Consider the following 22,908-nt stretch of genomic DNA (forward strand, 5'->3'; position numbering starts at 1 on the left):
CCTGCCTTCTCTCGCCTGCTTCTGCAAGGCATCTTCCTGGACTCTTCCCATCCTGCCAGCTTCTGCTGACTTTTGCCTTGGCCCAAGGAGTCTCAAAGGACAGGCCAGACTGGCTCATTACTGCCTTGACGGACCAACGAATCTCCAGGTTGTCAGGCAGGGGGTCTCTCTGACAGCAGCGCCTGGCGATTCCTTCTGCACGCAAGGCAGGTGCTCAGCCCCTGAGCTAAATCCCTGCTCCCTTGCTTGACCCCTTGCTATGGCCCTAGGCACGCTTCTGCACCTGCGGAGAAGTGGCCCCAATCCTGCAAGGAACTCGTGGCACCACAGAATTGACCAGGCACCCCGGACAGAGGTCCAGAAAGTAAATGCTGCCCTCTTTATTCCATCAATACAAATGTAAGAAGGGGAGGGGGGAAGAGAGCAGGGTAACTGGGGGATGCCCCTCCTTTCTTAGGGCGGAAGGGGGCGACTGTAGGCGGCTTCTACTTCTGCAAAGACAGCATCAAAGAACTTTTCCCAAGAGAGCTTCATGTCGTTGGTGAACTCATCTGCCAGGAGTTCTTGGAAGACGCAGAGAATGGTCTGAAACAGAAGCTGGGCAAGGAGGGCATCATTCAGGGGGCAGCTTGGGATGCATTCTCAGTGACCCCCAAGGCTCTTACCACTAGGCTCCCTTTCCAGAAGCCCCTGCTTGAGCTCCCCATGGATTCCCTGCCTGGCTCAGCCTGCAGGAGAGGCATTAAGCCTGAAGGGGGGAAAGGGCAGCGGAAGAAGCCTGTGGCTGCTCTTGTGGCAAAGGGCGGTGCTGAGGAAGCCCGGCTGGGCTCCCTGTCTGGTCCCTGAGCCATTTCCCCCCATGCCGTGCCCAGCTGCCCCACACCTGATGCCACCTGTGCCGGCAGGTGTGGCCAGGGAAGGACACGGTGGCAAAGGGATGCTTGCACGCTTCGTGGGGCCTCCTTGCAGGGGAAGCTGGCTGGCAGCTCCAGTCAGCTGGGGTGGCTGCTGTGCCAGGGAGTCTGGAGGCCTGTCTGGAGCCCCCTGGTGCCTTCAGTGAGAGCTGCTTGGCTTGGCTTCAGAGTAACCCTGAGCCAGACAGGCTCTGCAGTGAGCCCCACTGATGTGGCCTCCTGACCTCAAGGCAACGCCAGGAGAGTGACAGGAGGTGGCCTGCTGGGGATGCCAGGATCAGACCCAGGTTCCCCCTTGTGGGATGTCTCATCAATGATGCAGTCAAGGGCAACATTTCCTGTTGCCCAGAATGGTGGGCACACAGGGGAATGTGGCTCCAGACAGGGAGGACTTCCTGTCATACCTGCTCTGGAGCCTCCTCACTCTGTGCTACCAGGTAGATGGGCGTGACCTTAGCAGACCCTACAAAAGGGCTAGCCATGCAGGCATCTTCCTCTTTGGCTCTCTGCTGGCTCTTAGCCAGCAGCACATGGCTCATCCTTACAGAGGACAGAAGCCACAAGGTGGAAAGTCTGAGGCCCAGCTCAGACTTCTTTTCTCTACAAATGTAACTGTAACCGAAAGATAGAGCCTGCCTTCAGAATTCTACGGTGAAGTGAATGTAAGTAAACTTTACCCTTACTTTTAAACAAGACTTTTGTGTTATTATTATTATTATTATTTTAAGCGCGAAATAAAAGGGGAAACTTACCAGCAACAATCCAGACTGGATTGCATAACTTAAATGATTCTAACGAATCCATCAACTTGGCAATGCACAAGGGAATGTGCTTGCTCACTAGTGTGAGCGAGGAGGGATAATGTTTAATCAATGTATCCTCTCCTACTTTCCTCAACATTCCCACACCCCCTATCCCCCCCCCCGTTGGAAGGATCCCAGTTGCTCTGAGGGCAAGCTGCCAGCCCAGCGGCTCCTGTGTCCTCCCCGCTTGCTCGCCCCCCCCCCATACCTGGAACATCCCTGACGGCACTTGGTGGATGTTCTTGTGGTTATCCACCAGGCGCTCCAGCAGCCGGCAGCCCTGCTTCCGGTTGTCCAGGTTTTCAACCAGCTGGTTGAGAGCGACCATGACCTTCCGGCCGTGGGAGCCCACCTCAGGGTCCCTCAGCAGGTCGCCTTCCGTCGGGATGTTCTTGAAGTACTGCTTGCTGTCAGGGTAGTCTGTGAAGAACCTGCATGCGGAACAGCAAAGGTTCGCTTTGAGTGCAGAGCTCGGATTGTGTACTGACCCTTTTGAGTATTGCTGCAAAAGGCTGTGTGGGGAGCAGCACTGGACCCCCTTCTTAACTCCCCCCCTTCTCTGGGCTGGCTGAGGAGGACAGCCTGGCCTCCCGGTCTGCAGAGTTTACTTCGCTCAGGAGCTCTGTTCTCGGAAGGGTCTGCTGCCGGCTGCTCCCTCCCTGACCGCCCCACTTGATCCCCTGTGGATTTGGTTTGCACAGATGGTGCACTCATTCAACTCTGTCTGGTGGGTGGCAGTGATGCTCAGTGGCCTGTTTATTTCACTAGTCAAGAGGCCCCTCGACGACAGAAATCTCTGCTTCCAAACCTTGACAAAATAGCATTCACAGAAGTCTGATCTTGCTCGCCTTGCCCCTGTTCCTCCGCCACTTAATTCCAGAAAGAAATTTGTTGATGACTTTCAACCACACACCCATCTGGGACCTCCAGAAAGCAGAAGAGGCCTGGGGAGCTGAAGCATATCTTCTACAGCAGAAATTCTGTCCCCGCGGGACCCCCAGCCCTCACCTGGCTCCCCCAACAATGGTCTCCTGCTTCTCTCCAAGAGCTGCTCACCTGGAAACCACCCTTCCCCAGCCAGCTGGCACATTCTAGGTTTCTGAAGAGGAGCCCAGCATCAAAGAGGCCTCTTAGCCCTCCCCACAGCTGCTAGTGGGGGCTCCTCCCTGAACAGAGGTGGAGAAACTGCCTCCTGTCACTTTCTCTGCTCCTGGGAGACAATGGCACGCCCCCCCCCCCCGTGACTTCCCCTGCCTTCTGCCTCTTTTTGTCTTTGATGTACACCCAAGTAAGACCCAAAGGACCCTCAGCGAGAGGAAGAGGAGGAAGAGGAGGAGAGGATGGTGCCCTCCATCTCCTAACGCTTTCTAAAAGCCATTCTGATCTGGCTCCAGGAGGTGCTCAGGTCTCCTAAATTGGTGAGGGAGTGAAGCAGGTTGAGTCCTATTGCCTTCTGCATGGACTGTGAAAGAGGTATGACAAAGGCCTGGCTGGTCTACAGAACAAATTCAAATATATGTATGCTGGAGGTGCAAACAGGGGGAGGGAACAATGTGGTGGGGCTCTGAAAAAACTAAGAACTTTTGGGATATTGTATATGAAGAACTAAAAAAAAAATCTTTAAACAAACATTAGCGAAAAAACCGGAAGCCTTTCCTCCGGGCATTCTGACAACTGATATTCCAGTTGACAAGAGGAGGGTTTTCTTACACGCAACGACAGCAGCAAGAATGTTGAATGCCAAAAACTGGAAGGGAGATAAAATTCCAATGAAGGAAGAACGGCAAATCAAATTATGTGAACACTCAGAACTAGAAAAGATGACAGAGGCAATCGGCAACCAAACAAACCAAAAGTTCAAAACTGAATGGGAGTGTTTCAGAGTATATTTAGAAAAAAACCATTGTTCCCAAACAAAATCCTTAACATGCCTTGGTTAACTTTTGCAAATTAGATAACAGACAGATAATGTACGTCATGTAAGAGCAATGAGTTAAAAAGAAAGAATTAAGGGCCCGCCGGGAGGTGGAGGGAAGTAATTTTTGAAGTATGAATGTAGAAGTGTTACTTGACGTTGAAGTATTATTATTTTTCTTTATGTATGTCAGGCACCCCCAAACTTGGCCCTCCAGCTGTTTTGGGACTACAACTCCAATCATCCCTAGCTAACAGTACCAGTGGTCAGGGATGATGGAAACTGTAGTCCCAAAACATCTGGAGGGCTGAGTTTGGGGATGCCTGATGTATGTTAATGTTTTTTGAGTAATGAATGGAAATAACGGTACTAATAAGCAAATTTAATAAAGGATATATCTATATACATATGAAAAAGAGAAAGGCCAGGCTGGGAGAAATTGTCCCAGGCCAACAGACCGCAGCACCAGACCTGATGATAATGAGCCTGCCATTCGCTTCTGCGTCGTCAAAAGCCTTTAGCCAGCAAGTTTGAATGTGCAGCTGCTGTAGCTCTGTCAGAGGCACCATGGGCTCCGGAATGGGCAGCCTAGGGAGGGGACAAGGAGGAGGCAGGTGAGCTGGGCCTCAGGACCTTGGATTCACCCACAGACCAAAACGGACCTTTCTGCCTGACAGCCTGGGCTTGGAGGCCAGCCAGCAGCAGCCCCTGGGACCCTGGGGAGAGAGAGGCCCTGGATCCTTCTGCAATTCCAGGTGGGCCTCGGTGGTGCTGACGGAGGACCTTTATGGCAAGGAGGGCAGCGGGATCGTGTGCCTAAGATTCTCCCGCTTTTTCCATCCTACGTTCATCCAGAGTTTGTGCAGAGCAGTAGAAATATTATTGATACGCGAAACCTACATCAAGGCACAGTCACTGAGAGCCCCTACTCCTTTTGCATTATTGTTGGGATTGTCTACAAAGGCAGAACAGGGTCGGGAGTCTCGACTCTAAAGTATGCTAATCCTAGTGGATATGGGTACAGCAGATGGCTTAAGGCAGATGTGGGAAGCTGATTGGCAGGTGACTATCAACAAAGAGGTGTGGACCTCAATGTGCAGGAGGGAATTTCCTTTTAAATCAGCCTTGGCCTCAACAAGAAAATGGCCTTGCACACCAATACAGCTAGCCCTTACTCGCTCCTCCTACTCGCCTGGAGGAGACCGAGAGGAGATATTAGAGACATCTTCAAGTATCTGAAGGCCTGTCAAATGGAAAAGGAAGCAAACTTGTTTTCTCCTGCTCTGGAGGGCAGAACTTGAACCCGTGGCTTCGAGTTACAAGGAAGGACTCAACATCAGGAAGACATGACAGTAAGAGCTGTACCTTTCAATTCTAATTCTATGGCCAAACTGCTGGAGTAGCTCAGGTTCTAACCAAACCAAGCAGTGGATGTGCAGGAAAGTGGCTCAGTTCTGGGAGGAAGCATTTGTCCAAATACAGTGGGACCTCGGGTTACAGATGCTTCAGGTTACAGACTCCGCTAACCCAGAAATAGTACCTTGGGTTAAGAACTTTGCTTCAGGGTGAGAACAGAAATTGTGCTCTAGTGGTGCGGCGGCAGCAGGAGGCCCCATTAGCTAAAGTGGTGCTTCAGGTTAAGAACAGTTTCAGGTTAAGAACAGACCTCCGGAACGAATTAAGTACTTAACCCGAGGTACCACTGTAAAAGCAACTACCAGACAAATGCCTCTAAATGTCTGGAGCTGGCTCTCCGCAATCTTTTTACAGGAGGGAATATTAACTTACAGCTTAACCCTTTAGTAAATCTTTTTCGAGCAGCCAGGCTATTAAGAACAAGATACGGGAAGAACTTCACGGAGGTTTCTCTGACAAATTGGTTCAACTAAGTATGGCAAACTGAACTTGTGGGCGTATAAAGCAATAAAATAAAATTGCCACAAGGCTCGAGGCACAAAGATTCTCGTGCAGCTGATTGGCTCAGCTTTATTATGCACCTGGCTAAATATAAACTCCCTTCACATTACAAAATTTTTTGGTTACCTTAAACAGTTTTTTTGCCTGCTATACAAACAGAAGTTTTTTGATAAGAACTCACTATGCTATTTGGTTGTTATTCTGCATGTGCTGTCTAAACCCCAGCTTCAGGGTTGGGCTGAGATATTTAATGATCTATCTGTATGATGTCTTTATATGTTGAAATAATTCAATAGAAATTAGTTAAAAAGTGGGGACTTTTAAAAAGAACTCACACACACACACAATCTGCACGGTTGCTCTGTAGAATTTGCTCCCACAAGATGTATTAATGGCCAGCAGCTTGGACAGCTTTAAAAGAGGGATGGGGAAATTAATGGAAGATCGCCATTGCAGCTAGTGGCCATTGATTATGTTCTACTTCCACAACTGGAGCTCATTTGTCTCTGAATTCATTGTTGGCAAGAGCAGTTTTGCACTTGGGTCCTGCTGCCGGACTTCCCTTTTGAGGCATCTGGTCGGCCACTGTGAGAACCGGAGGCTGGACTATGATGGCTTTATATTTGTGCTTCCAGATTCATGGCACTTAAGAGGGCTTTGTGAAAACTTAAAATTGTGTTATGAGCTGTATTGTACTCATCTATGGCACGGCCAAGACCAAGTTCTTTTTATTCCACTTTCCAGGATGTAGTAGTGCATATGGTTATGGTTACCTAAAAAATATTTCAAGAGCTGGAAAAAGCACAGGACAGGGCACTGGGGATGATCAGTTGCTGGAGGAGCAAGTTCCTCAAAAGGAAAGGGAACAATTTGATTGCCATCAGGCTGAGACAGCTCAACAGGAACCACTGCTACAGTCACAGAGGCCAGGGGTGGGGAGTGGGTGTGACGAAAAATTTGGTTTTGCTGGACAGGTTGGTTCAACAAGCGTTTCTTTTTTCTGTCTTTCCTTGCCAGCAAATGGTTCACAAACAGCCGCCTCTGACTGGCTGTGGTTCCAGGAGGGAGAGTTTAAAAGGAGAGGATCTGAAGAGAGACAGGGAGGTGTGGTTGGAATTGAGGGTGGAGAGGTTGGGAGACAGGTGAGGAGACAGGTGGAGGTAAAAAGAGGGAAAGGGAGAAAGAAAAAGAAAAAAAGAACTTCCGCTCTGAGCGTATTGTGAAGGACAGAGTGTGGTGTCCTGTAGGAGGAATAGACCAGGATTTTACTGGGAGGCAGAGGTTGAGCCAGGAGAAGGAGGAGCTGGAAAGGAACAGCCTCCTTGGGACTCAATCCAGTCCGGAGGGGAGAGATTCTTCTGAGGAAAAGAAGGAACTCTCAAACCCAGTGAAAGGAGAGAGCCCTTGGGTCTATTACTTAAAGTACTTCGGGAGCTGGATTGTTAAAGGGGGTGGGTAACTGAAAGGCAGTATCACCTTATAAAGCAGGCATGGCCAGACTTGGCCCTCCAGATGTTTTGGGACTACAATCCCCATCATCCCTGACCACTGGTCCTGTTAGCTAGGGAGGATGGGAGTTGTGGTCCCAAAACATCTGGAGGGCCGAGTTTGGCCATGCCTCTTATAAAGGAACCAACTTATAATGCAACCAAAAACAACTGAGGACGAGTTAAAGTAAAATAGCATTGTATTCCTGAAGTAACCTAAGTTTTTTGCACTTGTGTTATATACAATCTTGCCTAAAATAAATCTTTATTGTTTATTTAAAGAAAACCCGCCTGAGACTCCAACTTACCAGGTTTCCCTTCACAACGGTCCCCCACAGGATAATCTGGGTTGGAATTTTGAGAGAAAAAAACCTTCAGGTAAAGGGTTGTTCAGTGAGGGGGGGGGGCAAACTATCTGAGTGAGACCGGGCCCAACGGCTTGAGAGGGAAAAGTAGCTTGCTGCGGTTGTGCTATTGTTGGCAGCTGCCTTGAACATCACTCGTCATGGGCTTGACTTACTAATAAAGTATATCTGCTGCAGGTATTTCTGTTAGATCAGGGTCCTCTTGTATGACGCTTGTTACCCATGTGGATTTTAATGAATAGCACAAAAGGTTATGAGTCACAGGGTGGGTGGGAGATGCCATGGATTTAAAAAATAGTACATTCGTAGGGTTTAGCTTATTTTGTTAATATTGCTTCATAGATTATAAATGTCTACTTGGTGATCTGTTAATCACATGACCTATGCTGCATTTATGATGTTTAGCTTATTTTTTTAGTTGCTGGTTTGATAATGGTGCTTTCATAGATTACAATTATGTTACCGATGATTTTCCATTTCCATTCCATTGCTGTACTTCTGTTATTGTTATGTATTGTTTGGGTAGAAAATGGCACCCGGTTGGCAACTATAGAGTCTCTTTAGAAGGCGAGTGACATGGACATGTTCCCCCCCCTCTCTTCTGTAATAAATAAGAACTTGGGGCGACTCAATAAAACTGATTAGCAGCAAATTCAGAAGAGAGGCAAGTTCTTCTTTAGGGAAGTTCTTCCCTGTTTAGGGAAGTTTTTAATGACTGGTGTTTTAATAAAAAAAAATTCCTTCCAGTAGCACCTTAAAGACCAACTAAGTTAGTTCTTGGTATGAGCTTTCGTGTGCATGCACACTTCTTCAGATACCTGAAGAAGTGTGCATGCACACGAAATCGTATCTGAAGAAGTGTGCATGCACACGAAAGCTCATACCAAGAACTAACTTAGTTGGTCTTTAAGGTGCTACTGGAAGGAATTTTTTTTTGTTTTGACTATGGCAGACCAACACGGCTACCTATCTGTAACTGGTGTTTTAATGTATTTTTAATCTTTTGCTGGAAGCTGCCCAGAGTGGTTGGGGAAACCCAGCTACATGGGCGGGGTATAAATACATCATCATCATCATTACTTCTTTACACAATGTGCCATTGGTGAGATTTATCTGCACGGGCTCCCTTGGCTTAAAAGGCGATGAGTCAGATCCACGGAGAAGCGCTCTCCGCAGCTCCAGGCAGGCGTCTCAGTGGAGCCTCCCTGCTCGGGCGCAGTCCACCTGTTCGGCTCCCTCCCTTCCCGGGCCTGGCCCCGCCCCCACCCCACTCACTCGGGGGGCGCCCTGGATCCGGAGCGCCCGGGGGAAGCCATGCCTCTGCCGGGCCCGGCCTCGCTCGCCCACCACCGAACTTTCGACCGGCAACGGCCGCGGGGGGCGGTTGGGGGGCGGCTCGCGAGGCGCGCCCCGGAAAGACGCTGCCGCTCGCCATGGAGGGTGGGGGGTGCCAAGCTCCCCGGGGGGGCTCGGGTCGGGGGCGAGCCGGGGGAGGCCCCTTAGGCCCCGCTGTGGCGGGGGGCTGCCCCCCCAAGGGCCAGGTCGAGGCCGGAGCCGCGCGCAAGAGGCGAGGCCCCGGGGATGGGCCCCTCGGCTGGGGGCCCGGGGCGCATCCCTCGTTCCCGGCAGGAGCCAGGAGGGAAGCGGCGCCGAGGGCGGCGGCTTCTGCGCTCCGCCGCGGAGCTCCCCGTCCCCGGTGCCAGGCCCGGCGGCGGCGGCCGGCGGCGCGTGCCCGTGTCCGGGAGGAGGGCGGGGCGCGCGCCCGCCCCCGCCTCCCTCCCTCCCCCCCCTCGGGTGTCCCCGTGACGTCAGCGCCCGGCCAGGGCCAGCCCGGGGCCTCGGCCGGCGATGGCGACGCGGGAGGGCGCGGAGGCAGGCGCTCCGGGCTGAGGCTCTCCCGGGCCCCGGGGGCCGCCGCCGCGGCTGGCATGGCGCCCGGCCGGCTGGTGCTGGCGCTGCTGGTGCTCCTGGCCCCCGCCGACCAGGCGCGGAGCAGCAACGGCGGAGGCGGAGGTCCCGATGGTAAGTAACGGACGGAGGCAGAGCCACTTCCCGGAGCCGCACTGCGGAGGAGCCGGGCGGAGTGGCACTCTGCGCACGCCTAGAGGACCGCGGCTCCGACGCCTCCTGCCCGGCGGATTGGGGGGGGGGGGTGGACCGCTTCCCTCTTCCCGACCCGACAGCACGGAAGAGAGAGAGGGGTTCCCGCTTTCTACAGGGGCCGCCCCCCCCCCCAGCTTTGGATGCGCGCTCGAGTTTGAGCCCGAAGAGGGGCGCAAGGAGGCGCGACGGAGGGGGTCCCGTTCAGCCCGGGCGCAGGTGGCCTTGAGTGACCTCGGGGAGAGGTCTTCCAGCGTTTGCCTTGAACCCCGGTCCCTTTTAGCCCCGGAGCCAGAGAGAAGGCGCTTGTGGGGCCCCCAGCAGTCATTTGGCAAAAGGGCCCCCTGGCGTCCAGCCCCTGTTGGAGGTGCCCCCGTTCCTCGCTTTGCCTGGGGGGCCGCCGTGTTTTCGCCTCCCACTTGGGGAAACGGAAGGTTCGCCCGGTTCGCGATGGAAAAGCGCCGCTGCCAGGCTGGGGCGGCGCCCGGGCCACGGAGTCCTTGCTTCGCCCGGGGAGGCCGATGGCGCAAGGCCCGCTTCCCAGTTACCCGCCGGGCAGCCTTTGCCTCTCCAGCGCATGGCGCGGGCGGCGGGGCGGGACGCTGGTGCAGCATCGCTTGTGCGCGTGGAAAAGCGGCGGAGGGGGTCTCTCTCCTCGCCGGAGGAGCGTCGGGTGGCTGGACCGGTCAGGCAGGCTCCCTCCCAGCGGCCAGCCGGCTTGTCCGCATTCTCTCGCGTGTGCGCCTTGACTCAGCGCCCACTGCTTCCTCTGCCTTGGGGCGCCCCCTCCGCGCCCCTGGGAGAACCAGACCCCCCCCCCCGCGGATTCCTTTCCTTTTAGGGTCGGTCAGCTGAACCTCCACTTCTTGCCCACCTTAGACTTGATCTTGTTGTGTGAGGGGCTGAGCTCCTGGCTGCCTCTGTGCTGAGCGTGGGGTGCAGGGGGTTGGCATGGCACATCCTCCCATCAGATGTCAAAGCGATAAACAACTACCTGACATTCAGAAGACATCTTAAGCCAGCCCTGTTCAGGGAAGTTTTTAATGTGTGACATTTTAGTGTATTTTTGGTGGTCTCTGTGGAAGCCGCCCAGAGTGGTTGGGGTAACCCAGCCAGATGGGCGGGGTACAAATAATAAATTATTATTATTATTATTATTATTATCCTGCCCCGTTCCCCATCCCTGCCCATCGCACCTTTGTGAGTCACTGCGCTGTGCGCTCAGCAAACAGGCAGGTGCCTGGCACTCTGGTCCCCGCAGGCCAATCCCGGCTCAGCCCTTTCAGGAAATGCCAGTCCTTGTGGCAGGCTCTGTGCCAAAGTCCACAGCTCACTCTTGGCAGAGCTGCCTCCCCATGACCTCCTCCTCTCCTGACCTCCCCTTGACCTTGCTGCAGGGCAAGGCTGGGCAACACCTTCCTGGTCTTCAGTGGGAAGGGGCAGGCAGCAGCCCAGCTTCTATTGCCTGGAGGCCAAAGAGGATCCTGGGAGCTCCTTTTGGGAAGCCAGAGGCATTGGGGGGGGCACTGCCCGCCCCTTCATGCTGCTGCACTTGGCACAGCCTTGGGGGGGGGGGCTGGCTGCTGATCCCCTGTGGTGAGAAGCACCACCTGTCCAAGGCCGGCTGGAACTGAATTCTTTCGCCTGCACATTTCCTGACGGCCTGCCCCCTACTCCCCCCGCCCCCTACTCCCCCCGCAGACCGGTCCTTTGTGGCGGAGTATTTCGTCCAGGGCGCCCAGAAGCTCTCCTTCTACAGCTGGTATGCCAACGCCCGGCTCTTCCGCTTCCGCGTGCCAGAGGATACTGTCCAGCTGCGCTGGCTCCTTCAGGCGTCCCAGGGAAGGGGTCCCGACTGCGGCAGCACAAACGTCACTGTGTGCGTACCTACCCCCCTTCTCCCTGGGAGCTCAGCCTGCCGGCTTCCTCCTGGAAAGAGGGTGGCCGCCTCCCCTCCTTCTGCCCCGCTGACCCCTGTGTCTCCTGCTGCCTTCCAGCCACTTCCGCCATGGTGCCCCTCCTGTCATCAACCCCCTGGGCACGCAGTTCCCGGCCAACACAAGCGTCCGCCTCGCCTACAATCTGACCACGACTCTGGCCACTCTGGTGCAGAACGCCACCTTCGTCAACGTCACAGGACCTGCCGCAGGCGACTGGTTCATGGTGGCCCACCTGCCCAAGGCCGCAGGGAAGATTGAGGTGAAGGTGAGAGCAGGCCGTCTCCTTGGCTGGAGTCTGTGGTGGGACGGACGGACGGACGGACAGGGGAGGATCCTGCAGCTGCTGCATTGGGACTTGGCTGCGCCCGACCTGGCAGTTTCTGGAGGATCTTCTGCTGTGCCCAGGGCTGCAGGCGGAGGCCCCCGAATGTCCTCTTGTACCAAATGCGGCTTCCTCCTGCCAGCCACGGTGGTCCAGGAGGCTGGCAGTGATGCGTCCCTCCTCTCTCCCTGCAGGGCATCTCAACGCCATGCACCTACAGCTTCCAGCCGGACATGTTTGTGCTGCGCGTCATCGACTCGCTGATTCTTGAGCCTGACACTCCTGCACAGCAGACCATTGCCCAGCCCGCCAGGCCCCTTCATGCCAAGTGAGTTAAAGCAGGCGAGAGGGTGGGCCCGGTGAGTGCCCCCCATCTCCCTGGGCACCAAGGCCTGCCATGTCCTGGCCAGCTGCAGTCAGCTGCTCCTCCCTCTCTTCCCCCCTGCAGGATCTTTGTCCCCGGCTACAGTGCTGCACTGCACTTTGAGCTGGGCGGCTGCAAGGTGAACACTTCAAGCCCCTGCGCCCTCCGTGTCACACTGGGCTCTGCCACGCTGCCTTTGCGCTCTCAGAAGGTGCTCAACTGCTCCGGGGACTGCAGTGGCGTCCTTGCTTCACCGCCGTGGGAGAAGTGGCTGCCCATCACAGTGGAAAGCCTCAGTGGCCCTGGGACCAGCGTCTCCTTTCAGCTGAAGGCCTCCTTCACAGGTGTGTGCCAGCTGCGAGAGGGGAGGGGCAAGGGCGGGGTGCCAAGCTGTGTCAGCTTGCCAGTGCCTGAGTTTCTGGTGCGGATGCCCTAGCTGTGGGTCAGGGGGTGGGTTGCCCTGCCCTGCAGCCTTCTCCTCCTGAGGCCCTCGCTGACCTTGCACCGTGTCCTTTGCAGTGTGCAAGCCTGACAGGGCCAGCTCCTTCCTCAGCTTCTATCACAGCCTGAACCGGAGCCAGGAGGCACCTTTGCCGGGAGGAAGCCCCAACACCACCCTGCTCACGGGAGCCGGGGCAGCGCACAACCCCCTTGGCCAAAGCAGCCGCTGCCTGCGCAACCAGCCTGTCATCCGCGAAGACCTGGATGTGGTGTCTCTGCATTTTCGTGTCCTTGGAGACGTTGGTGTGCCTGTGCAGGCCGAGCCCCCGGCTTTGCTCCTCTTCAACCTGAACTCAGGCATGGACAGCGGGGGGACCCTGGTGCTGAATCTGGCCCTTAACCAGGTAAGAGGGTTGACCTGGCACTGCCCCTCTTGGGGCACTGAAGCCGGACTGCTGGGGGAGAGGCGCCAACTGAGTCTCTTTCCTGCTTTGTCCTTGCAGACCGACTGGAGCCTTGGGAATGCCTCGGTGTGGGCCTGCTTGAGTGCCAGCTCCCCCGTGCTCTCTGTGAACGCCACGAGGGGCTGCCACACAGGTATGGTTCTCTGCTTGTCGCACCCGAACCCTGGGAGGGCACTGAAACTGGCAGGCTGGGCGGTGGTTGCTGACGGAGTGTGGGCACTAACGGAAGGCCTGTCTCTCTGCCCTGCCCCACAGCTTTCTCCCAAGGCTATCCGCTGAACGTGTCCACCTCTTCTCCAGACGCTACACTCATCATCCCGTACCCAGAAACGGCCAACTGGTTCCTGTCCCTGCAGCTCCTCTGCCCGGAGGGCGTGGGGTGAGTCCTGTCACTCTGGTGCTGCCAGCCTTACGGCCAGGGCTGGGCCTTTGCTGCAGGAGCGGTGGCAGCAAGGCCTCTGGGGCCAGGGTTCCTGAGCACCTCTCAGGCAGGGGTTTCTGCCACCTGGTCCCCACCTTGCCTTGGGCCTCTCTGCCTTTGCGTGTTGGTGCCAGGAGGGCTCAGCGTCCTTGGTGGCACATGTCTCTCTCTCTCTCTGCAGGGAATGTGACAAAGCCAAAGCCCAGGTGTCCGTTGTGACCCTGCTCAGCCCCTGCTTCGATAACTGCGGGACGTATGGGCAGTGCAGCCTCCTGGGCCGCAGTTACCCTTATGCTGGGTGCAGCTGCAAAGCGGGTAAGAGCTTCTCTGGAATGCCTGGGGCCGAGGCCACCAGGGCCTGTCCCTCCTCTACCCTCCTTTCCTCCCCTTTGGCTTCCTTCCCTGGGCTGGGCTAGCCATAAGCAGCACCTGTTCTCCTTATGCCTCACATGCCCCAAGCCCAGAGTGAAAAGGCCACAGTGTGGTATCCTGCACACCAGTCATCCCCTTAGAGTGAGCCTAGCTGGAGGGGGCCCATCCTGGGGGCTCTGGGGGGATGCTGCGCAAGGTGGCAGCCTTAAGGATGGGCACTCCACTTCCCACCTGGCAGATGCTGCATTGGCGCGATGGGCTTTGTTCTTTTGATGCGATGCTCCCGACAGGTAACCCTGCCTCCCCTTCCTCCCCTGGCAGGCTGGAGTGGCTGGAGCTGCACGGAAGACACCAAGGCCCAGCCCGTCGGCACGCAGATCCTGGCCACGCTCCTGCTGACGCTCAGCAACCTCTTCTTCCTGCCGGCGATTGCTGTTGCACTTTACCACTACCACCTGGTGGAAGCCTCCGTTTACACCTTCAACATGTTCTTCTCCACCGTAGGTCCAGGCTTCCCCCTCAGCGGGATGGGTGCTGAGCGGGATCCCAGCCACCCGTTGGGGTGGGGCAAGGCCCAAGCAGGCCCTTCTCTGGGGAGCAGGGCAAGCAAGCCAGCCCAACCCTCCACTTTCTCTGCCTGCCTCTTTCTGGTAGTGGGGCGGCTGGGGAAAAGCAGAGGGCTCCTTGATCCTGGTTCAGTGCCCCTTGCACTGCCCTGTGGCATCCTCAGGCTGCTCTTGTGGTTGTGTGCTCAGTGGGGCCCTGGCGCCTCCGGACTTTGGGCTCAGGTGGCAAAGAGCTGCACAGTGGGAGTGGCGCCTTCTGACTGGCACCTTCTCTCCCCTCTGCGGCTGCAGTTCTACCATGCCTGTGACCAGCCCGGCATTGCAGTGATGTGCATCATGGATTACGACACGCTGCAGTTCTGCGACTTCTTTGGCTCTGTGGTCTCCATCTGGGTGACCGTCCTGTGCATGGCTCGACTGGAGAAGACCTTGAAATATGTACGTTGGGGGCAAGTCAGCAAGCGGGGTACTGCATGGGAGGGGGCTGTTGTTTGCAGCGAGCCCCTCTAAAGCCAGGGCAGGCCGTCCTGAGCTCACACCTTGAATTCACCAGCACAACTTCCCTTGGGGCAGGAGGCTCTGAATAATAAACAAAACGGATGCAAGAAAATGAACGCTGTGCATTTGCCCTGTGTATCTTGCGGGTTTCCCATCCTGGTGTTGCCAGGTGGACTGAGAGCCAGAGTTGGGCCAGAGAAGTGGACAGGCAGGCTTCCAGTCTTCCTGGGCCTCCGCGGCAGTTTCTCACTGAAAAGCAAAGGTGTCACTGGGCGTTAGAAAAGGTAAAGATGCCAGCAGTATGGCCAAATGTCCCAAAGGCGGCAGGGGCTGCATGGGGACTTGAGGCCCCATTTGGCCAAAAGGCAGAATGCAGAGTTCAGAAACGAACTATCCCAGCAGGGTTTTGTGGCTGAGAGCTCCTGTCTTTGCCCTTGGCATCTTGAAGTGATGCCAGCAGGTGAGCTGGAGTGGCCCGGGCTGCCTTCCTCACCCACCAGCCACAGACTCGCAAGGAGGTTCCAAGAGCAGCTCTGACTTCTCCTCTCTTCCCTTGCAGGTCCTCTGTGTGCTGGGGACCCTGTTCATCGCCATGTCACTGCAGCTGGACCGCCGAGGGGTTTGGAACATGATGGGGCCCTGCCTCGTTGCCCTCCTCATCATGATTGCAGCTTGGGTAGGTGGCTCCTGCTCTCACCCCTTACGGATCAAGACTTGAGCATCTCCTGGCTCAGGTTGCAGCTCTTAGTAGTGGGCTGGGCAGAACCTGCAGCAGGTATTTTACCTTTAAGGTGTGGGTTTCCCCTGCCCTTAACTTCCTCACCCATCATGCGCTTTTGGAGCGCAGCCAGCTGAAGAAAGACCCAGCTGACTTCTCCCAGAGCCTTGGGGTGGGTGGGTGCATCTGGTCTCTGTGGCTGGGCAGAGCCCACATCTAGAAACCCTCTGTGGCTGCCCTCTGCCCCACCTGGGATGGCCTGTAACCCCCGCCTTCCTCCTGCAGGTTCACCGTGGCGTGACCCGGCGCGACTGCTACCCGCCCTCCTGGAAGCGCTGGGCTTTCTTCCTCTGCCCTGGGATCACCCTGGCTGTGGTGGCCATTATGGTGTATGCCTTCATTCAGACCAAAGAGAACTACTTCTACACACACAGCATCTGGCACATCCTGGTGGCCTCCAGCGTGGCCTTCCTCCTCCCACCTGGGGACGACAAGCTCCAGAATCCGTGGGACTGGTCCCGCAAGCTGCTCTGCCGCTACCAGATTTGCAAGAATGACCGCGAGGAGCTCTACGCGGTGACGTGACAGACTGAGAGGGGGTGGACTCTTGTGAGGCTCTGGCCCCAAGTGCCTCCCTCTACGCTTCTGGGTCGGCTTGCCAGCCGCTTTCCGGGGCCACTTGGGCGTGCAGGGAGAAGGACATCCATCCTGCAGGAGAGACCATCATGCTGGCCGGGTGAAGAACAGGGAGCTGTGAGGGTCCACAAGACAGACGGCTCACTAGTCTTCACCCGAGCCTGAGCGGTACCCCACTCATGAAGCAGGTCTCTCCTCCAGTGGAAACAGCAGGGCTTTCTGTAGCCTTCCGGTGCATCGCCACAGCCTGCTTTTATTGAATCTGCGTGGCTGGGAACTGGGAACCAGGCAGTTCTGCAATCCTGGGAGTGGGAGTGGAGTGACAATTAGAGTCAAGTGTTCCTTGTGGGGCTTGTAGCGTGGTGGGCGATCACAAGACAGGAGGCTGGTGTGCAGCTATTGGCACCCTCACTCCTGTTAATGTGGGAAGAAGAAACAGGGCTGCTCAAACCCGGGAGGGGCGTGTGAATGATAAGAGTGCAGGAAACACACCTGGGCTGGGCGGAGAGGAGAGGCGTCCTTGCTGGTCATGGTTGGAGAAACCATGTCTTGCTCAGGGAGGTGCCAACTTTCTGTGTCCTGAACTAAAAAGCTGAGCTGGAGCAGCCCAGTTCTGTTCCTCTGCCTGTGGGTGCCAAGAGAGCTCTGCCACTCTTTGCCAGGCCTGAAACTGACTTGGTCACGTGATACTGCTGAATGAAAACCTCGTGGCACTGTTGCCGTTCAGCGGTGTGCATCCACCAGCCAGGTTGTTCAAGATTCTTCATCTGCTGGTGGGCTTTGGACTTGGGTGCAAGCAAGGAGATCCTGTGCTTGCATCTTTCTCTCCGCCACTTTGGGGCTATTCCCCCTGTTTTGGGGGAGCCACAATGAATGTAAAAGCCCTCAGCCAAATGACTGAGCTCTTTGCAGTCCCAGAGCTCTTAGTCCTCGTGGCCAGGCAAGAGCCCAGCACTCTTTGCTCACCTGTCTTCTGGCTCTCGCAGCTGGCACTGCTGGGCCAGGATAAGACCATGACAAACCCTTTTGCAAATGCAGACACAGGCAGAAGAGCCAGGGACTCCAGAGAGTTCTTTTAGCGCAATAACACACACTCCTGTTTTAAGGTCCTTAATTTGGGGTGTTTATTTTTTTTTCTTCCCCTCAGTCACTGCAGGGCATGGAAGGGACACTAATCTTAAATGGGTAAATGGTTATTTCGTTGATTACCTCAGGAAGAACTTCAGCAACTGCAGTTCAGAAAGTTCTGTTAGTACCTTGTTAACTTTATGTTATACTTTGCCTTTTTGAAGCTGTTTAAATTGATTTAAGCTGTCATTTAAATTAAAAGTTATGCACACTGTGCTCCTTTGCCTTTGGTGCTTATTTCTAGCAATCTAATTAGAAGTGCAGGGGGGGGGTGTCTGACAACCCTTTGAGCAGAAGCAGGAGGCACCCCCACCCTGCCCCACAGCAGACTGGGCAGCCTCCATTTTGGAACTCTTACCTCTGCCTTGGACCTTGGAAAAGCTGCCTTCTGCTGGGTGGGGTAATCACTGGCCAGCCACACAAAATTTGCTTGGAGATGAGGGGGCTTCTTGCTTCCCTTCTGTGTGTGCCCCTCACTTCACAGGAGGTCCGGAGGGTGGCAACGTGATAACGGGGCCTTTTCTGCAGGGCCTGCCTGCTTTAGGATGCTCTCCTTGGGGAGCCTCGCATGGCACCTTTTATTACACATATTTAGGCACCAGGTGAAAATCTTCTTCAGCCAGACATTTGACAATTTATGGCTTTCTAAAGTGTGTGTGTGGGGGGGGGGAATTGTCTTTCCCCTTTCCCTTTCCCCATTATTATATCATGCATTTTGTGTTTTATGCTGTAACCTGTCCTGTGGTCTTTTGATTAAGGGCAGTGTATGGTTGGTTGGATCCATCTGTCTCTAGGGACAATGGAGGAATGCGCCCTTGGGGGCGAAGGCAAACTCTTGGAAGGTTGCAGTGCCTGCTGTGGCTGTAGAGACTGATACAGGAGAGACATGTTTTACTGCAGCAGGGGCAGATGAAGGTTGTGCTGCACCACAGTGTTTCTTCTCTCTGTGCTCCTCCCAGTGGTTATTCCTCCTCTGGTCACTGCTATGGATGCACAACCTGACTGTCTCCAGGCACTGTGGTTGTAGTAGGGAGCGGGTGGTGCTGTGGTCTAAACCACTGAGCCGCTTGGGCTCCCAATCAGAAGGTCGGTGGTTTGAATCTGGGGGTGAGCTCCCGTTCTTCTGTCCCAGCTTCTGCCAACCTAGCAGTTTGAAAGCACACCAGTGCAAGTAGATAAATAGGTACCACTGAGGCGGGAAGCTAAACGGCATTTCTGTGTGCTCTGACACTCATCACGGTCCTCCACTGCACCAGATGTGGTTTGATCATGGTGGCCACATGACCCGGAAAGCTGTCCGTAGACAAACGCTGGCTCCCTCGGCCTGAAAACTGAGATGAGCGCTGCAACCCCATAGTCGCCTTTGACTGGACTTAACCGCCCAGGGGTCCTTCACCCTTTTTACTGTGGTTGCCTGCAAGGAATTCCCACATGGTGCCAGCCTTCATGTCCCATTTGCAGACATCTTTGTAAGGCAGCGTTGGCCTGGTGCCTGAAGCCAGCTCCCGGCAGAGCGCATCCTTGGGGATCCTGCTGTCTTCTGTTCTGCGGACGTGACCGAGACAGGAGTGGGTGGGCACATGCTGGGAATGTGGGCTTGGGAGATGCCATGCGATGCCCAATTTTCCTGACGCAGCACATAAATTGAATAATAACCACAGATTGACACACCATAATGATAAGAGGGTTTGTGACCCCATTTCCCGCTCGTCCCTCTCGGCCCGCCTCGCGGGGTTGTTGTGCGAGGACGAGGGGGAGAGAAGCGCAGCTCCCGCCCCCGCCTCGAGCCCCCGCGACGAGGAGCCCCGGAGGCCGCCGACTCCCGCGCGCGGCCTAGTCGAGCCAAGCCCCTCGAATCCTCGCCGGCCCGCTGCCATGGTAACGGCGTAGGGGCGGCGCTCTCGCTCCCCTTAGGCCACGCCCTCAGCGGCGCTCTGCTCCAATGAGAAGCAAGCAGGAAGGACGGCCTTCTTCCCGCCCCGTCGGGCGGCCGCGCTTTGCTTCCGGGTCGGCGGTGCCCTGCGCCTGCGCGAGGCCGCCTCTTGACCTTTGCCCTGGCTTTGGCGGACGGAGGCCTCGGCGGCGGCGTCGGCGGGGGCAGCGGGATGCCTCTGCACAAGATCCCCCCGCGGCTGTGGGGCGCGCTGAAGCTGCAGCAGGGCATCTACGCGCGCCTGCCGGCCCACTACCTCCGCGCGCTGCAGGAGGAGGCCGCGGCGCCGCCCCTCGCCGTCCACTGGAGGCCCCGCGGCGCCCAGCACGTGCGGAACCGCCGGAGCGGCGAGCGGGAGCGCGTGCAGGACGTGCCCGTGCCCGTCTACTTCCCTCCCGAGAGCCAGCAGGGCCTGTGGGGCGGAGAGGGCCTGGTGCGCGGCTGGCGCTACGCCCGGGGAGACAAGGTGCGCGGCCGGGCCGAGCGGGCGGGCGGGCGGGCGGGCGGGTCCCGGCTCGGGGGAAGGTGGAGGAGGAGGCGGCGGCGCCTGGCTCCAGGACCCGCGAGGTGGCCTCCCGTTTGGTCGGAGCTTTCCCCTCCCAGCAGCCAGGATCTTGGCTGCATCTGCTCTTCCTTGTGTCCTCAGCTTGCCGCCAGGGTGAAGAAAATCTGGAAGCCGCAGCTCTTCTATCGAGATCTCTACAGTGAGATCCTGGATAAGAAGCTGACGATTACAGTCACCATGCGGACGATGGACCAGATTGACGCTGTCTACGGCTTTGATTATTACATCTTAAAGGTAGGTTTGTGGTGATAGCTTGACAGGCTGTTGTTCTGTCTGCAAGCGTGGGAAAGCCAATATCACAGCTATCAGATGAATACTTCATGATGGCCTTGAACGGTGTGGTGTGAAGCAGCCTTTGTGGGCCACGTCCCAGAGCTCTCCTTTGAGTAACGCAGGTCCTTCCCTGAACCATTTGACAGAAGTCATAAGGACTGTAGTCCGCTTGCCATTGAAAGCCCCTCTTTGCCCTGCACATATCGGTGGAAACTGGTGACAAGCCGTTGCATCTTTCTCTGACCTCACAGACCCCAAAAGCTGAGCTGTGTTCTAAACTGGGCATGGACCTGAAACGCACAATGCTTTTACGACTTGCCCGCCGGGACCCTTCCCTCCATCCAGATGACCCAGCAAAGAGGGAGGCTATTTACGACAAATACAAGGTGGGTGTTTTCTTTTGCTTCAAGGGCCTGGAGGGGCCCATAAGTGGTCCGGTGGCATTCCTGTGGGAATGCTGTAGGGCCATTTCAGTTCCCTCTCAGTTCAGTTTGGTTCAGGGAGCTAATGTAGTGGGTGAAGAGGGAGACCTATGAATCAGGAATCCCCAGTTCAGATCTTGCAGTGTTGCTTTAAGGGTTACAAATAGGGTAACGTCTGTAGAATGCTTTAAATACATAATAGTAAATATTATTTCCCCACCCCAAGATGCCCACATTGGTTGGGTGATTGTAGCAGCTAATTTTTTGCTTTTGAGCCAGCATCCATCATAATCTGCAATTGCTGTGAACACCAGTCATCATTCTTGTAGCAACACTAAGGGCTGTAGATTGGTTATGAAAGCTGTGCTCTATGTTTCCCACTTCCTAGAACTTGGCTAGAGGGACACGTGGCACTGGTGGAAGTTGCATAGTCAGAGGGCATAGAAAGGCCAGTATAACTGTTGTTGATATGCCTACAGATATAATGGATGCTGTTACTGTCTTTCCACCCCTGGTAATGCAGAATCCAGTGGCATCTTGGGAAAGGCTGTAGTGACAAGGATGATAGAGCCCACATTTGCTTTGTATGCCCTGTTAGCAGCAGGATAGGGTTGGGAACCCCTGAAAAGCTGCCAGTCAGTGAACAATATGGTGGGCTGGTGATCTGACATGGTACGAGGTAGATTTCAATCTTGCTCTCTTTGCTGCCTCCCAGTGAGTCTCTGTGCTGAGAGCTAACGCGTGTTACCTTTGCATGCAGGAGTTTGTGATCCCAGAGGAAGAGGCAGAATGGGTTGGGCTGAGTTTGGAAGAAGCTGTGGAAAAGCAGCGACTCCTGGAGAAGAAGGTGTGTTTTCACCCTTTGTGTTTGTGGCCCAATCCCAGTAAAGTATTGTTTCTGGAACATCCACCTATGACCCTCAAAGCTGTGGAAAATAACTGTGCTTTTTGCTTTTATGCCGAGGTGCAATACATTCCATTACTAAGGTTTGCTGTCTATGGGACTACATGGAATATGCTCCCTTTGCTTAGTTATGGAGGAGTGGGAGGCATTTTAGCTGGACTCTGCAGATGCTAGATTGGCTCCTGTAATCACTTGTATCCAAAATGCTGTTGATTTCTCTCAAGGGCTGCTGTGATGCTTTGGATTGGCTCACACATAGCACTAAGGCGTGTGTTACTTGGATTGTCCGAGCCCAGCCCAGAGGCTTCACGTTAGTAAATCAGGGTTTGTTCTTGGGTTATAACCTGTGGTTAACATTGACCATGGCTTTGTTTTAATGTGCAAACCTAGCCTTTGTGCAATCAGGTCTCTTCCTCACTGTGTCTTCCTCCCTGCCCCCAATCTTTCTCTCAGGACCCTGTTCCCTTGTTCAAAGTCTATGCAGAAGAACTGGTGCAGCAGTTTGAAGCACAGAAACTTTCTGAATCGGCTGAAGTGCAGAAGGTCTAACAGGAGAATCAAGCACTGTGAACTTCTCTTTGGGTTTATGTTAAACAAGGGATGGAACTTTTCCCCTGAGAGAGTTGGATCCAGAATGGTTAAGTATGTGCTCGCTGTCTGATACTTGTCATGTAAAGGCTGCTCTGCCCCTGGACTTGGGAGGGGACTAGCTGCCTTGAGCTACCTCCTCACGTTCCATTCAGGATGCTTTTGCCGTAAAGAAAAGGAGGAGGCTTTCAGTTCATGGCTTCCCAGCTTCTCCTGCATGTTGCTGCTCAGCCTCTACACCTGCAGCCACCATGTGGTCCGTGATCCCCAACTTTGAGGCTGATCATCATGAGAGCCTTTTGCCACCAGGCTCTGGAGCACCCTAGAAGGCATCCCGCCTTGGAGTCCTCAGAGACCCCCAGGTCTTCAGGGCCAGACAGCAACATTTGCAGCAGAAAACAAAAGCCGTCGGCTGACCTCTCTTGAGGAACAAGCCACATCCTGGACCTTAATTAAGATCCAAAGCGCAGCAGGAAAGAAAATAATAAATGGCTTGTGAATTATTATTGAAACGGTGTAGTCACTTGTTCTTTTTAGCTGGAGTAAGAAACCAAAGGGACAAAAACTGGAGTGTTAGGAACTGGCTTGCTGTCTCCCCAGCTTGGAGGACTGTTGCTGTGTGGCAGACCTCTGAGCCCCTGTGTCCCTGCTTTCAGGAATGCCCCTCAAACCCAGTTAAGGCACATGCCTACCAGGACATGGTGTGGCTGCCTTGATGCGTAGAAGGAATACAATCCCATTCACCCTCCCAGACATGGACCAGGAAAGTGGCAGCAGCAGCCACTGGGAGAACCAGCCTGGGCATCATCTGGGGGGGGGGCACGGCGGCTTTGTTTACATAGAGCAGCAAGA

General features: G+C 55.2%; 3 protein-coding genes across 4 annotated transcripts; 2 read left to right on the forward strand and 1 right to left on the reverse strand.

Annotated features, from left to right (window-relative positions):
• Positions 1-356: 356 nt before the first annotated feature.
• On the reverse strand, positions 357-8,810 carry LOC307202400 (cytoglobin-1-like). Of its 2 annotated transcripts, none has more exons than XM_079952287.1 (4): positions 8,677-8,810; positions 4,104-4,220; positions 1,926-2,148; positions 357-597 (listed from the first exon to the last, which is right to left on the reverse strand). In XM_079952287.1, the coding sequence occupies exons 1-4, from the start codon at positions 8,715-8,717 to the stop codon at positions 454-456; spliced, it is 525 nt and encodes a 174-aa protein (XP_079808413.1). In that variant the 5' UTR covers positions 8,718-8,810; the 3' UTR covers positions 357-453. The 2 variants fall into 2 exon arrangements, with proteins under 2 accessions (XP_079808413.1, XP_079808414.1); XM_079952288.1 differs by lacking the exon at positions 8,677-8,810 and adding an exon at positions 8,482-8,602.
• A 484-nt stretch (positions 8,811-9,294) lies between these two features.
• Positions 9,295-17,587, forward strand: PGAP6 (post-GPI attachment to proteins 6). The gene is made up of 13 exons (XM_079953581.1): positions 9,295-9,423; positions 11,203-11,380; positions 11,499-11,706; positions 11,958-12,091; positions 12,212-12,471; positions 12,647-12,972; positions 13,072-13,165; positions 13,288-13,411; positions 13,635-13,768; positions 14,147-14,325; positions 14,683-14,829; positions 15,449-15,565; positions 15,893-17,587. The coding sequence occupies exons 1-13, from the start codon at positions 9,330-9,332 to the stop codon at positions 16,190-16,192; spliced, it is 2,295 nt and encodes a 764-aa protein (XP_079809707.1). The 5' UTR covers positions 9,295-9,329; the 3' UTR covers positions 16,193-17,587.
• Positions 17,588-19,444: 1,857 nt separating this feature from the next.
• Positions 19,445-22,568, forward strand: MRPL28 (mitochondrial ribosomal protein L28). The gene is made up of 5 exons (XM_079953609.1): positions 19,445-19,770; positions 19,951-20,103; positions 20,394-20,528; positions 21,325-21,411; positions 21,922-22,568. Exons 1-5 carry the CDS (start codon positions 19,477-19,479, stop codon positions 22,015-22,017), a joined length of 765 nt encoding a protein of 254 aa, XP_079809735.1. The 5' UTR covers positions 19,445-19,476; the 3' UTR covers positions 22,018-22,568.
• The last annotated feature ends 340 nt before the right edge of the window (positions 22,569-22,908 follow it).

Source organism: Podarcis cretensis (assembly GCF_951804945.1).
Source record: "Podarcis cretensis genome assembly, chromosome: 14".
Lineage (NCBI taxonomy): Eukaryota > Metazoa > Chordata > Lepidosauria > Squamata > Lacertidae > Podarcis > Podarcis cretensis.

Coding starts and splice junctions, on each gene's coding strand:
- LOC307202400 (XM_079952287.1), bottom strand. CDS start 8,717: ATGGCTTCCCCCGGGCGCTCCGGATCCAGGGCGCCCCCCGA. Junction 4,221..8,676: donor GGATCCAGGGCGCCCCCCGA/GTGAGTGGGGTG, acceptor TCCCCTCCCTAG/GCTGCCCATTCCGGAGCCCA. Junction 598..1,925: donor TGCCGTCAGGGATGTTCCAG/GTATGGGGGGGG, acceptor CTCCTTGCCCAG/CTTCTGTTTCAGACCATTCT.
- PGAP6 (XM_079953581.1), top strand. CDS start 9,330: ATGGCGCCCGGCCGGCTGGTGCTGGCGCTGCTGGTGCTCCTGGCCCCC. Junction 9,424..11,202: donor CGGAGGCGGAGGTCCCGATG/GTAAGTAACGGA, acceptor CTCCCCCCGCAG/ACCGGTCCTTTGTGGCGGAG. Junction 14,830..15,448: donor TGGAGAAGACCTTGAAATAT/GTACGTTGGGGG, acceptor CTTCCCTTGCAG/GTCCTCTGTGTGCTGGGGAC.
- MRPL28 (XM_079953609.1), top strand. CDS start 19,477: ATGCCTCTGCACAAGATCCCCCCGCGGCTGTGGGGCGCGCTGAAGCTG. Junction 19,771..19,950: donor GCTACGCCCGGGGAGACAAG/GTGCGCGGCCGG, acceptor TTGTGTCCTCAG/CTTGCCGCCAGGGTGAAGAA. Junction 21,412..21,921: donor AGCGACTCCTGGAGAAGAAG/GTGTGTTTTCAC, acceptor TCTTTCTCTCAG/GACCCTGTTCCCTTGTTCAA.